Source organism: Cordyceps fumosorosea (genome assembly GCF_001636725.1).
Source record: "Cordyceps fumosorosea ARSEF 2679 chromosome Unknown scaffold_32, whole genome shotgun sequence".
NCBI classification, from domain to species: Eukaryota; Fungi; Ascomycota; class Sordariomycetes; order Hypocreales; family Cordycipitaceae; genus Cordyceps; species Cordyceps fumosorosea.
In genome coordinates, this window is record NW_017387332.1 from 138,276 (window position 1) to 152,442 (window position 14,167).

The 14,167-nt window shown below is 58.0% G+C and overlaps 3 protein-coding genes across 3 annotated transcripts; 2 read left to right on the forward strand and 1 right to left on the reverse strand.

Moving 5' to 3' along the window:
* Positions 1–3,167: 3,167 nt before the first annotated feature.
* Positions 3,168–6,461, forward strand: ISF_08583 (cell wall anchor protein; the record flags this gene model as incomplete). The annotated part of the gene is made up of 1 exon (XM_018852186.1): positions 3,168–6,461. One exon carries the CDS (start codon positions 3,168–3,170, stop codon positions 6,459–6,461), a length of 3,294 nt encoding a protein of 1,097 aa, XP_018700650.1.
* A 606-nt stretch (positions 6,462–7,067) lies between these two features.
* On the reverse strand, positions 7,068–10,005 carry ISF_08584 (carbohydrate esterase family 9 protein; the record flags this gene model as incomplete). The annotated part of the gene is made up of 2 exons (XM_018852187.1): positions 7,068–8,738; positions 8,791–10,005. 2 exons carry the CDS (start codon positions 10,003–10,005, stop codon positions 7,068–7,070), a joined length of 2,886 nt encoding a protein of 961 aa, XP_018700651.1.
* A 1,166-nt stretch (positions 10,006–11,171) lies between these two features.
* On the forward strand, positions 11,172–13,800 carry ISF_08585 (TBC domain-containing protein; the record flags this gene model as incomplete). Its single annotated transcript, XM_018852188.1, has 6 exons — positions 11,172–11,194; positions 11,251–11,368; positions 11,429–11,590; positions 11,643–12,157; positions 12,207–12,349; positions 12,398–13,800. 6 exons carry the CDS (start codon positions 11,172–11,174, stop codon positions 13,798–13,800), a joined length of 2,364 nt encoding a protein of 787 aa, XP_018700652.1.
* Between the last annotated feature and the right edge of the window lie 367 nt (positions 13,801–14,167).

Consider the following 14,167-nt stretch of genomic DNA (forward strand, 5'->3'; position numbering starts at 1 on the left):
GACGAGGTGTGGACAGCATTCGAACAACCTGGAATAAATCGTAATCAAGTGTTTATGAGTTGTTGATTGAACATGACGGTAGCGGGCTACGTGTTGTTGGCTACAGTTTCGGTGTATCGATGTCGCAACTCTCACAACCAACAACGATTAGTTGCTGGACTGTAAACGTTTGAGTAGTTAGACGCGACAAAGTGCGGACAAGCAAAGCATGGCCTGATACGACTTGGATAATAAGAATTGGCCATGGTTGCTTTATCACCCTGCTACATGCTGCAAGACTACCTGGTGATGATCGACAAGTCCAGACAGGCTGCGCGGCTGTGCTTCCCAATGTCGTAGATGTGATTATGTCCGCTAGCTCACGCCACTATCGCTATTGTTTTGCTCTTCCTGTGAGTTGCTATGAGTAGTCGAGAGCTGCCGACCGAGTACGAGCTGTGTGGGCTGGGGAGAAAAAGAGCTTCTTGTTGTCTCTTTGCAAATTGCGACTACGTCCCCAGGGTAGATCCTCTCCTCGAAGGAAACGCCGGCATGTCGACGCGGATGCTATTTTCACTTACCGTGGACCATAACAAGGCCGGCCATTCCAATCCAAGTCCAGCTCATCCCCTTTGGGCGCCGATGCTGTGTATCCTTCAAAAGTGCCCCAACAAAACCCCCTATGACCTGCATCATCAACTAAGAGAATCCTGGTGGATAGCAACTATCTAGCCCACTTGCCCACCTTGCCCACTGAGCTAATAACGATGGCTTGGTGCATCAATGGATAGCTTTTTTTTTGCTCCAGTTTACCAGGCACCAAGCATGGGTTTCACGTTTCAGACTCCGGCCAATGGTGGCTGCAGCGAGCCTCGCAGGCTCTGCTCCCTCTTCGGAGCACGGCTCCCCCATTTGCCAATAGCAAAGGAGGGCAGGATAAATGGGATAAGCAGGCAGTGCAGGCAAGGTCAGTGACATGCATACGAAGTCGAGGATTGCAGATATCGTGAGTGGATTTTGCTGCGCGGTGCTCTGTGTGGCGACAGCTTGAAATGAGCGAGTGGATGCAAGCGCCGCAATTGGTCGTACAAGAAAGAAAACCGTTGCCCAACTGGATTCCGAGCCATGTATGTATGAGTTGTCGGCGATGACACCTGCATGGTGGCGCACGTCGTATAATTTGTTCGGTACTCTCAACGAGTCTCTGTTTTGGACGACGTCAAAGAGCTTGGACGCAGCCCCTTTCTCATTCTTGCGGCCATCTAACGTACTGCAAGAACACGGCGACAACGGGAATTATGGCCCGGCCCTTGGTTTGATCTACCCAGAGCAAACCAGAAGTTGCGCACAGACCATAAAGCGCTCGCCCTAACTCCAACGGAAACTGGCCTTTGGTCTTGGCTCCGTCGGTTGGCGATCGCTCCATGCAACCCGCTTGGACGGCCGAGGGGGAAGACGGAGGGCCGACGTCGAAGCCGTGTCAGCGCGATTTGACGGGCCGTTCCCGGACGTCCGGCTGGAGCTGTATTTATGCCCCATTGCCATTACTTTCCCGTGATGTATCACCGAGGAGAGAGGGAAGGTGCTTCGATGTCATGAATCTGAATCTGACTGCTTGGTTGCTGCTCTGCTGTTATTGAGGGGCATGGACAGCCACATGCAGGACACCAAACCCATGAACCTAGTCGATGCCGGCATGTATAGTGTCATTGCACCCTGACCTGGGCGAGTAGCGTTTGGATTTGCATGACAGGCGACCCATCGTTACATGGCGCTACTGAGGATGTGCTGATTGCTTGCTTTTTTATTCTTCTTCGCCGTCTTATCGAGGTGCTTTCTGTCTGACGGATTGCTCAGACTGGACACCCGTATAGTATGTCTGTCCTGTACGCTGCGAGGACTGTCACAATCACACTGCAGTACCAGCGCAAGCCGCCGGTCATGCTGTGATGTGCATTCACGCGGCTCTGTTTTCTGTCGACTTTGCTCGCATACGGATACATGCTGGTGGTTTGTCGGCTTTCATCCGTGAGCTTCTAGCGCTGGAGAATTGTCTCGGTTCTTGAAAAAAAAAAAAAAAAAAAAAAAAAAACCCCGGCATCGAGGCTGTTTGCCGGGCTGGCATTGGTAGTGGCGCCCTGTCTCTTTTTTTGCGAACAATGTGTGAGGCCCTTGTATGCTGGCTCTTTTATGGCCACCTGGCCCATCTCGTTGTGCGCCACTGCGGAGAACAAAAGCGAGAGGGGAGAGAGCAAGGTTCCGCGAGAATTGGTGATTTGCTGCCCCCTCCCTGGCTGGTTGATCGGAGCCGAGGAGCTCTGTCTGGCTGGACACGTTCTCGAAAGAACTCTCTTGAAGTTGCCGAATCCCCCCTTGTTTCCCTCTCAATTCTCCTCGTATCTTTCAATTGTCATTTCATTCTTGCCGCTTCCATATTACCCTGTGCACTTGTGCGCCGTTCACTCATTTATTATTATTAGCCCGTTTCCGCAATTCGGTGGCGCGTATTGCAGGATACGGCCCGTGGCAGGTACCTGTACGACAGACGGCAACAGTCAGCGCATGCATAAAACCATCGGCATCTATTACCATTACGTCGACTCGCATACCGGAAGCTGCACGCGTCGACCACAAACATCGGTCTGCTGAGCCCTTCTCTGACGGCGAGCCCAACCGAGCCCGATTCAAGTACTGGCCACCTCGCACACGACGAATCGCACCTGCCACCGAGGCTGGGACCAAGACGGACCGCTGGGAAGCGAACCGATACGCTGCTAGATTTGCTCTGCCAGCCTCTTTTTTTGGCATCGCCAGTTGTCGACGTTCTCAGCTATCGGCTTGTGAAAAGTGCCTGAGTCGCGTACGCCCTGGTTCGCTGTTGGTAGCTGATTCTTCTCTTCCCCGCTCCGCACCAAAGGCAGAAGCAAACAGAAGGCTGCTGCCCGCGAGCAGCTTCGACCCGACGCCCTTTTTTGGATTCTGAGGAAACGAAAACTCCAAGACCGAAAGCGCTGCACCGATCACGCTAAGGTCCAGCAAAAATCAGCAGAGCTTGATAGCCTTGGTCGAACTATTGGCACGTTGCCCTTCGCTGTACTGTGCGTGCTGTGGAAAGCGGGTATCCATTTGCCATGATGGCAACGGTTGGACTGCCAGCGGGGCCTAGAGAGGGTCAATGTGGCAGTATTATGACAGGCACCAGTCATGCTATTGGCAACGCTACTCCAGGGCGGCGATCCGCCGGACAGGGCAAGTCGCAGGGGTCTTCAGGGCCCTTCTCAGGGCGTCCAGGGCGAGTTCGAGGGCAATCAGTGGGCAGTTTGACGCGGGTCTCAGCGCTGGAGACTTCCCCTCCGGCGCTTTCACAGCGTCATCATTCCATCCGCGACTCCACTGAAACCGCTGAAGCCACCCAAAACGTCACTGAAAAGCAAGCCCCAAACCCAAACACAAGCACAACCACAGGCACTGGGGTGGCTGCAGCTGGTCGCCTCGCCACCAAAACTCGTCTCCCCGTCTCATCTACGGCCGTCTCATCCTCGACTGATCTCCAGTGCCTCTCGCCGTCCTCGCCGCTCCTCCATCGCCAGCCTAGGACCTACCTTCGGACGCGGGCATCATCGTCTCTCGCCGCGCCCGCCCTCGAACGTGCCTCCTCTCGTCCCCCCTCCCAGGCTTCTGCTGTTGCCACCCCCCTCGCCGCCCGCCGCCCTCGCCGCCCGTCCGACGACTCGGCCATCTCCCTCGACGACCACAGCAGCTCGCCCCCGCCCGGCTCCTCTCCTCCATCCAGCGTCGGGCGAGACCTTCAGGCATCATCCCCTTTCGCCGAGCCCAAGTCCGCCTTTTCCTCGAGCCCTCCCCGTACTCACCACCATCGCCATCGACACCGCGCATCGTCATTTGATCTCCCGTCGGCTGTTAGGCCGCGCCCACGAGCCTACTCAGACCAGGGACCACGCCCCGACGTCTCCCGTCCGCCGCAGACATTTTTCCTCCGGAGATCCTCGAATCCTGAACTGCCGGTCGGTCCTGATTCCCGCCTCTCCACCTCATCGTCTCACTCGAGCCTCCTTTCGAGATCCTCCCGCGAGCCCGCTTCCTTCAGTGCCAAGGGCATCTCGACCTCGTCTGGCCCGCCTCCCTCCATCAACGTCCGTTTGCTTGACAGTGCCGCCCACGACGCCAGCTTTGCTGCCCTTCACCAGCACCACCAGCAGCACTACCAACACTATCAGCCACGCCTGATCACCGCCTCGCGACAGCTTCTGCCTCTTAAGACGGCCGCCCGCTCCTCGACTCCCGATGAACACCGGCGCCGCTCCCTCCAACGCTCCTACCGGCTGTCGCTGACCGGCTCCCTGCCCGCAAACACCTCACCCACCCGCGTTGCTCCTATCCGCTCATTTCGCTCCTCGGGCTCCCGCAAGAGCCTCCATAGCCCCGACATGAACTTCACCCCCCGTCCGTACGATCTCAGCGAGAGTGCTGGCGCTCCCCTCTACGATGAGGACCCTGCCAACGCTACCACAGCCAGCCCCTATGACAGGCAGTCCAGGCTCATGACGCCGCCCGTCTCGGGCCGTCAGGTTGCCAACGGTGAGGAGTCGGGCGATGTCTTTTTGCGACTGGCCCGCGAAGATGCTGTTAACCGCGGCGCCAATGCTCGAACCCCGGATGGCACCTATAGCCCGGTCTCTGCAACACATCGCTCGTGGCACCGTCGACCGCTCTCTACAAATCTTACGTCGCACCAGCAGCTGTCCCCTCCAAAACTGAGGCGTCGGCTCTCTGATCAGCAGGAGCGGCCCTTTTTGGGCAACCTGGAAGATGATCAGACCAGTCAGGCATCTCGCGTGCTGCAATATCGGTCCATGGGCAGAGATAAAGCCGCCTCTGCCCATCCTGGCGAGATGGCGAGTCAGTATACTCCGTCACCCCGAACTCATCGCCCGCCGCCTGTCTCCTCCCGCTCTCCTGTGTATCATGACAACTCGGATAACTATCGCCATACTCGCCGCCGATCCTCAGTCACAGAGAGCACACCACCCCTCTCGAGCAGAGGACAACACAAAGCGGGGGCTGTCCACAACTTTTCCAAAATGTACAACTCCTCCCCATTAGTTCGGTCATTTGACCTTACCCCGCCGCAGCCCCATGAACCTCAAAATGGCGTCGAGGGCACGGAATCCACGGGGTCGACCACGGCACCCTCGACGGTGTGGGATGAGCTCGACGAGCTCAAGTCGAGAATTAACCGCCTTGAAATCACAGGAAAAATACCAGCAACATCTGGTGCTACAGTGTCGAAACTGGACGAGCGCCCCGTCACAGCCGGTACAACCGTGACGACAGCTTCGATATCACCAAAGCGCCAGGTCAATGTTCATACTGACGACACCGCTTCCGTCTCGACGCCGACAAACGTCTACCCGCTTCTGCAAACTGCTCTTGCGAATTGCAAGCTGAATCTCAGCTCCCAAGTTTATCAGGCTTTGGACTGCCTCGCTCAGGATGCATTGGGCTTGTCCGCAACCATGGGCCAGGGTCCAATCCCCAGCGGCGCCAGCACCGTCGGCAGCGGAAGCGCGGCCACTGATCGTCAGCTACGACGCAAGGCTGAGAGTGTGTGCCGAAGCCTCACCGAACTTTGCATTACCCTCAACGACGACGCTGGCCATCGAGCTAGCACCAGCCAGTACCAGGCTCAAGCATTCGCACCGGGCACGCCTTTGACGCCGACAATCCCCAAGTCTCATAGTAGTGGCCTGCCTGTTGTTCGCCGCGCTAGTATTGTGGACGGCAATATGTCGCACACAAGCCCGAGAGTTCTGTCAAAATTTGAGGAGCGCCGCAACTCTCTCCTCCACGGATCAGGCCCTCCTGTATCTCTGCACTCGACTCCAAATAACCTCATGTCTAACGATGGCCGCCATTCTTCTCTCTTCGTGTCTCGTACGCGCCAGATTCGCCAAGAAGACCCTGAAGACGGTAGAGAGTCGGTTTTATCGAGGACCCGCCGTGCCATGACGGAAGAGCCCGAGGACGGCCGCAGGAGTACTTTTCTGGTCCGCAGTCGCCGTGGCACAGCCGAGGACATGGACCAGCCGCTATCTCGGTCACCAACGCGACGCACCGTGACCATGGCTTACCAGCCTACCAACGAGCACGCCATCGAAACCGACACCCCCGACAGGTACGAAACATCTTCGGTCGTATCCTCGGCTGCCCCACGCCGCCGCTTCATCCCGGAGCTGCACACGTCCCGCCTGGCCGGACCAGCAGGATCGAGCCCCGCGCCCACACGGAAGTACCTGGAGCGAACCGTCTCGACGCGCGAAGGTGCGGGCACGCCCACCATGGAACGCCTGTCCCGCCACGTCTCTCTACACAGCCGAACGGGCAGCCAGTCGCGGACGAACCGCGATAGCATGCTGCCTCGACCTCCCAACGGCAACGCGACCCCAGAAGGACCGCAGTAACGGCAGTGTAGAATGTTGTCGCATTTGAACCTTGCTCATCATGTTTTCCTGGCAATGCTTTTGCCCGTGTATTGTTTTGAAGCTACTTGTGGATTTTCGGCGTTTCTTGACGACGATCACGTTTGGTATTCTGTCAACGACTTGCATCTGTTTCTCTTCTCGTCTTTCTTTTCCTGTTCGTTTCCTGTACACCTTTTTGTCCCCCCCCCCCATTTTTTTTATTTTCTTATTATACTTTTTTTTAGTAAGAGGTCGGTCGGCACGGACGGGTTGGTTTTTTCTACTAGAACGATGCCTTGCTGTGGAAGGCGTGTCACAGCGTGAAAACCTTGTTTTTCCAACGGCTGATTCTTTTGACGAGGCTTCAGATTAAATGATAAAAAAGACTGCTTCTGCTTTTGCTTCTGCTTTTTTCTTTTTATTATATGACTTATCGCATGATGGCTTATGGACATTTTCTTTTGGTTTTGCTCACGATGACGGAATAGTAGTAGCTTTCTTTTATTGGAGTTTGGATTCTTTCCACTGTTTACGCGTCCAACTGTGAAATGCATACCGTGCATAAAATGGCTATGAAGTTTAATGCGATGAGAGAGCATCTGTCGACTAATAAATAGAGACCGTGCCGCGTCCCGCGCCGACCGCCTTGATCCGCGCGCCAATGTCCAGCGGATCCCCTTCGGACACCACCCAGTGCGCGCCGCGATGCTCCTCCGGCTCCTCGAGCCCCAGCACGCGGTACGCGTTGGTCGAGACTATGTCGAGCGCTTCGCGCCGCGAAATCTTGCCGCCGCCGTTGCGCCACGCCGCGCCGGCCTCGAACGCGACGTCCCGCACGCGCCACTCCTCCGCGAGCCCGACGGCGACCACCACGCCCGCGGCGGCCAGCACGTCCACCACGGTGCCGGCGTCCAGCGGCGCGCCGACCAGCGCGCGTCGCGTGTCCCACGACGCGCCTAGCTGCTGCAGCGGCGCGAGCACCACCCCGACCGAGGCGGCGGCGAGCTCCTTCGCGAGGAGGTGAGACTCGGCGCCGCCGATGACGGCGACGCGGAGCGGCGTGGAGGTGGCAGCCTCGATGTCGGACTTGACGCGCAGCAGGGCGGCGATGCCGTCGGCAGAGGACACGGTCACCGCGAGCACTATGTCGCCGGCGACGACGCGCCGCAAGTATTCGGACTCTGCATAGGGGTCCGTAGCGTTGCCGCTGCTGCCGTCGCTGTCCTTGGGCGCGGCGGCGGCGAGGAGCTTGCGGCGCAGCTCGCCAAAGACCTCTGCGTAGCTGTGACCGGACGACTTGGCGCCGAGGTCGAGGCTGTAGTGCACCGCGGCGTCGCTTGCAAACACGGCGCCGCTTTCGATGCTCGTCTCGGCGGTCGTGATGAAGGCCGCGCTGACGCCAAAGGGACCGCTGGTGCTCAGGGGCGGCGAGATGGCTCGCGTGACGCCGTACCGGCCCGCGACGCCAAGCACTTTGCCGCCGAGCTGCAGGCCGTCGACGGCGCGCGTAAAGGCCGAGGTGACTCCGTTGTTGGTCGAGTCCTCAGCGGCGATCTCGACGAGTCCGAGGTTGCCAAACGTGGTGAAAGCCTTGTGGAGGTGACCATTGCGCAGCGAGACGACGGTGGCGTTGGCGCCCTCGGTGGCGGCTGCGCACTCGCCGACGCAGGAGATCTTGCCGTCGCGGACGGCGACGTTGAACGGCACACCAGCAGCTTCGGCGGCGGCAAGCGCGGCATCGTGCGGCGAGGGCAGGTCAAGGAGCACCTTGGTGATGCCGGTGAAGAGTGCCGTCTCCACAACAACGGGCTCCTCGGGCGGGATGTCGGCGAGACGCGAGTCCGGCTGCATGGGGCCCTGGTTGTCCTTTTCCAGCTCAACGGGCTTGGAGAACTGCGCGACGCCGTCGATCCAAACCTGTACGGGGGCGGCGCCAACGCTCAGCGGGTCCGAGTCCCAGAGGGCAATGTCGGCGTCGAAGCCGGGCTTGACCTTTCCGAGGCGGCGGCCGAGGCCGAGCAGCTCGGCGGGTGCTGAGGTGACGCTCGCGAGAGCCGCATGGTAGGGCAGGCCCCAGTGATACGCCTTGGCGGCCTCGAACAGCACATGCTGCGCGTTGAGCACCGGGTTGTCCGAAACGTAGACGGGTGTCAGGCCTTGGTCGTAGAGGTACTTGCCGGCGTGCTCGGAGCCGACGTAGGCCTCGGCCTTGTAGTACATGTTGTCGGCAAAGAGAGCGGAGGCGGGAGCGCGGCCACCCCACGTGCGCTTGAGGATCTAGGAGGCATTAGTATGAAGCGAGGTGCGACGGAGAGTTGAGAGAGGGTACCTCGGGGACAAGATAGGTCTGGTGTGCGTGGTGAAAAGCACGGATGGGAAACTGGAACTCGTTACTATGGTCGACCATGGCCTCGAGGTCGGCAATCTTGTAGCAGTGCGTGTTGACGTGGACCTGACCGCGGAGGACGGCTGAAAGCGACTCCCATTTCAGATCTTGCGGGAGGTATTCGTCCATGTTCTCGGCGCCAATTGCCTCGGCCTTGCGGCACCAGTCGTCCTGCTTGGTGACGAGGGCGCCGGCCGTCTCGAAGGCGCGGCGGAAGCGGTACGACTCGCCCATGCGGCTGTAAGGGGACCTGTCAATACCCCCGTGCACGCGCTTGGCGTTCTCGCCACATGCCATCTTCATGTAGCGCCAGGTGCGGTCCGGGTCGGCGAGCATGTCTGCGGCGGAGGTTTCGGGGCGGCCGTCCTTGGGGCCGACGGCGTGCTTGACGACGAAGGCCTCGCCGCCAATGTTGTTGCCAGAGCCGGGCAGGATGAGAGAGGTGGTGACGCCGCCGGACTTGATGACTTGAATCTGGACGTCGTCCGGGTGGAGGCCGTCGATGGAGCGCGCCCAGGGGGTGACGTCGTCGGACATTTCGTTGGTGTCCTCGTCGCCGTCGAGACCGGGCAGTGGCCCGACACCGGCGTGGCTGTGCATGTCGATGATGCCGGCTGTGAGCAGACGGCCGCGGGCGTCGACGACGAGTGTGTTGGTGGCGACAGAGCCCACGGTGATGGCGGACTCGACGCGGCGAACTAAGCCGTGCTCGAGATAGACGTCGCCCGAGATCCACTGCCAGCCCTTGCCGGCGCGCGCGTCAGCCTCGCTGGTGCCGTGTACGGGCTCGCCAATCCAGATGGTGGCATTCTTGATGAGCGTGGGCCTGCCGCCGTCGACGTAGCGGGCGTTGCGCTCACGTCCGAGCCCGATGGGGTCCTGCGGCTTCGCCTGCAGCTTCCTGCAGGAGGCTAGGTCGGCGAGCAGGCGCGCTTCAGAGAGTCTGGTCGCGGCACGCTCAGCGTACCACGACTGCTTCCACTGCGAAAGCACGAGAAGGACCATGCAGGCAAGGGCGACGAACTTGATGGCGCGGGAGCGACGGAGGCGGCCGCCGGCGAGACGTCGCGTGCTTGTGCTTGTGGTACCCGGGGCGGGCAGCGGGGTGAAGCTGCTGGCCGCCGCAGCATAGGGCGGGAGGTCAGATTTCTCGTCCATTGTCAAGGACCGACTGCTTCTGGGGCTCTGGCGAGCTGTTGCGGAGGGAGAAGACGAAGACGACGGAAAGAGGGCGGCTGGGTTGCAGCTTTTCAATGTTTTATTAAATGCGAGCTGAAGCTCCGGATAAGCACCTGAAGCTTGGGCCCAGTGGCGTTTGTGGGGTTGATGGTGCAAAGGTACATACAGTACATACAGTACATACATTTCTACCAAGCCTGCTACAGACATGGCAAAGCTTTATCATTTCTTCGTTTTAAATTCTCACGAATAGGTCAAGAATCCTGGAATTAAACTTATGTTTTCCATGAATAAATCTTTAAACCTTACATGCTAAGCCTCTACATGGCAAGTTGAGGACATGATATTTATTCTGCCAATTTCACGCAGTAGTAATCTGTAGCGTCTGCGCTCAGTGGCGTCACCCAAGACACCAATTACATGTTCCGGAAGCGGGTACCAGAACCGATTGCTGTCTCTTCCCGATAACGATAATTGTTGCGAAATGTCGATATTTTATGCATCTGTGCGAATTGAATAGATAATGATCAACTATGCACAATTCTTTGCTTATTCTCCGAACTTAATCACCCAACCTGCCCCGGGCTGTCCGTCGGATCCCGGCCGCTGCTCGGCCCACCAGTCAGTTGCTCTCCGGCCGAGCTTGATCTTCGGCCGTCTCGTACTTGATTCCATGTCTCAATTGACATTGGCGTTTGTACATGTTTTAGACTTTAGAGTTTGCTTACTGGGTTTAGACTTTACGTAGGTTGGTATAGGCGACGGATGTTATTCAACGACGCTATTGCCAGCGCAGATAGTCAAATTGTAGAGTAACAACTGACTGCTATATTTTTCCTGCACCAGAAATACCGTCCAGCGTAGATAATATGACATATACACCGCCTTGGTTTATGCTGTTAATAGTCAAAGGCCAAAGCACTTCAAGCTGCTGGCTGGTACAGATTCAGAATCAACCAGCGGTCAGCCCCACTGCAAACAAACACTCACTGGTGCATCGCGGGGGCTGGCGTCAGGTGAGATCTTGACCAAGCCGCCAACAACCCGGTTCCTCCTCTTCCTTCATCAAGCCGAATCCCCAATTGAACTGTCCGAGGTGCATCTAGAACGTTATTATCAGATACTCGCCCAAAGCTCCCGCCACGATGCGGTCGATGGAGGAAACGCAGTATGTCCGGCACCGGCCCCCAACGCCGACGTCACAGTGACTGACCGACAAGCCAGGGTGCGATGGGAGGCCACCATCAAGCACTGCACGTCCGTTTCCGACCTCCAGCGGGCAGTCAAGAATAACGGCCCGTCCAGTCCATGTCTATCCGGATGCCGCTCCGTGTGCTGGAAGGTAAGCCCTGTCTCATCTCATCCCGTCATGCCTAGGCAAGGCTCAGGCTGACGCTTGCAGACCTTCCTCCTGTTTCAGGAGACTGGCACCGATAGCTGGATACAAACATTGCGCCATGTCCGAGAAACCTATGCAGAACGGCGAGACCACTTCTTGAAGTTTATTCGTCATCCCGAGGCTCTTGCTGAAATTAGCTCAGATCCCCTCAATGACGACCCCGACGTAAGCGCCGCATCACCCTCGACGTGTACTCCGTACCCTCTAACGTATCTAGTCACCTTGGAACACGCTCAGGCAAGATGAATTGATCCGCGCCGAAATTGAGCAGGACGTGAAGCGTCTCCCCGATGAGGCCAACTACCACGAGCCTCGCGTCCAGCTTCTCATCATCGACGTCCTCTTCATCTACTGCAAACTGAATCCCGGCCGCGGCGGCTACCGCCAAGGCATGCACGAGCTGTTAGCACCCATCTTTCACGTTTTGGAGCAAGACGCCGTCAATCGCGCGACTCTCGTTGAAAATGACCTGCTCGATGTCGCCATGCTGGAGACGCTCGACGCCGCCTACATCGAACATGATGCCTACGCCGTCTTCTCCAAGCTCATGGAGCGCGCCCAGTTTTTCTACGAAGTCAAGGATGCGGTGCCAGGTATGCCGTCGCTTCAAGAGACCAGCTCAGCCATAGTAGACAGAAGCAAACATATTCACCAAGTCTTGCTCAACAAGATTGATCCCGATCTCGCTGCCCATCTCACCAACATTGAAATCTTGCCACAAATTTTCCTCATGTACGTCTTCCGCAGCCTGACTGAAAAGGACTCTCGCTAATGTTAATAGCCGCTGGATACGTCTGCTTTTTAGCAGAGAATTCCCGTTTAACCAGTTCCTCATCCTCTGGGATACCCTCTTCGCCGTCGACCCTTCATTAGACCTCATTGATTTCGTCAGCTGCGCCATGCTTCTTCGCATCCGCTGGCAGCGTACGTCGTTTTCATCAACATTCACCTTCTTATACTAACATCTGGTAGTTTTGGAAGCCGACTACTCGGTCTGCCTTCAGCTTCTCCTCAAATATCCCGCCCCAGACCCCCAGCATGGCCCGCACACCTTTGTCGACGATGCCGTCTACCTGCGCAGCCACCCCGACTTCCCGGGCGGCTCCCACATCATCGCAAAGTACACGGATCGATCGCCTGCCACGCCCGGCGCATCAGCCACCAGCCCAACCACAGCTGCAGCGCGACGCGGCCTCGAAAGCATCCGGCAGCGTGCGCTGCGTACCAGCGGCGCGCAGCTGCCCGGTGGCGGTGTCGGTGTGGAGCAGCTAATCCAAGGCGCGGCGAAGAGCGCGCGCGCCGCGTTTGAAAAGGGCGAGAAGTTGGGCATCAACCAGGCGGTGCGCGAGGCTATGGGCGAATTGCGCCGCAACATGCAGAATCTGAACGACGCTAGAGTCGCGCCGCGACCACCGCATGGGGATGACGCCACCGTGGCGCTGGCAGCGTTTGACAGGCGCAGCAAGCAGCTGGCGGGCTTCCTGAACGAGACGGTGGCGGACCTCAAGGCGCTGTCGGCTTCGAATCTGGATGACAAGGTCAAGAGCCTGCAGATGCTCGAGGTGGCGGCCGCCAAGGTGCAGTTTGTGCAGATTTACCTCGAGGACCCGACCATGGACGTGCCACCATTTCGAGGAGATGCGTCTCGAGAATCGGAGGATACGGTGTTGGAGCGCACAAATAATACGTCTGAAGGCCAGGATTTAAAGACACAGGATACAGAGAAGCAGGATGCAAAGCAGCAAGATGCAGAGGAGAAACATGTGAAGAAGCAGAATGTAAAGAAACAAGAGTCAGCTGTTGAGCAGAGTCCCGGAACACCGCCGCAGACAACGGGAGAGGTCTCGCGCACGACCGCAGCAGATGAGCGGCCAGCTGTTCCAGAGAAGTCTGGCCCGGCAGAGACGAAGAAACCTACCAGAGCGACGCAGCTTGCAGACTCTGCAGCAACCGAAGCAAGCAAGACTCCGACCACGTCATCACAGCCTGAGACGACAGCTTCCCCCAAAGAGACCCCGGCCACGGACTGCCCGGAACCAACAGGATCAGCCCCGTCAGAACAAACAGAAACCCCTGGCAAGCCATCAGCCGCCACGCCAGCCCGGCCGCCCCTCCCCGCCGTGCCCACGCGGTCCACGATTGCGCAGTCGTCGTTTTCCTGGATGCTCGAGCCCGACGAGTCTACCCCTTCCGCGGCGGCCGCCGCTGCCGGCAGCAAGTCGCCGCAGATGGGATCCAAGAAGCGCAGCTCCAACCTGAGCCGCGAGCGCAACGCGTTTCTCTTCGGCGACGGGGACGGCGATGCGGGTGGTGATCCGCTGGCGACAAACAACATCTTTGGACTGGAGTCGATGAGCAAGGTCAAGGGCAAGTGACGTCGGCCCTGGATGTTCCTGATGTTGCCATCTCGATAGACATGTGTATAAGTAAATTTATAGATGGTTCTTTCATGTGATCTACGTGTCAATGCGTGGGCCTTTATTTCTTTTTAGAAGGGATGCGCAGCAATGTTGACCAGGGAAAGCCATGTGTGAGCTAGTGGTAAGCTACTTTCACACGTATGCCCTCTTGATTAGAGAATTTCATGTTGGTGACATGTCGCGAGAACTTAATCTGGACAATGCAGGGTTGCAGCGCCAGGCGCGACGTCGCAAGCAGGGCATTGCATTGTGGCGATCCTTTGGGCTGGGGTATCGACGGGGGTACGCGTGCAGGAATGCATGTCAATAAGCCCCGAGAAAA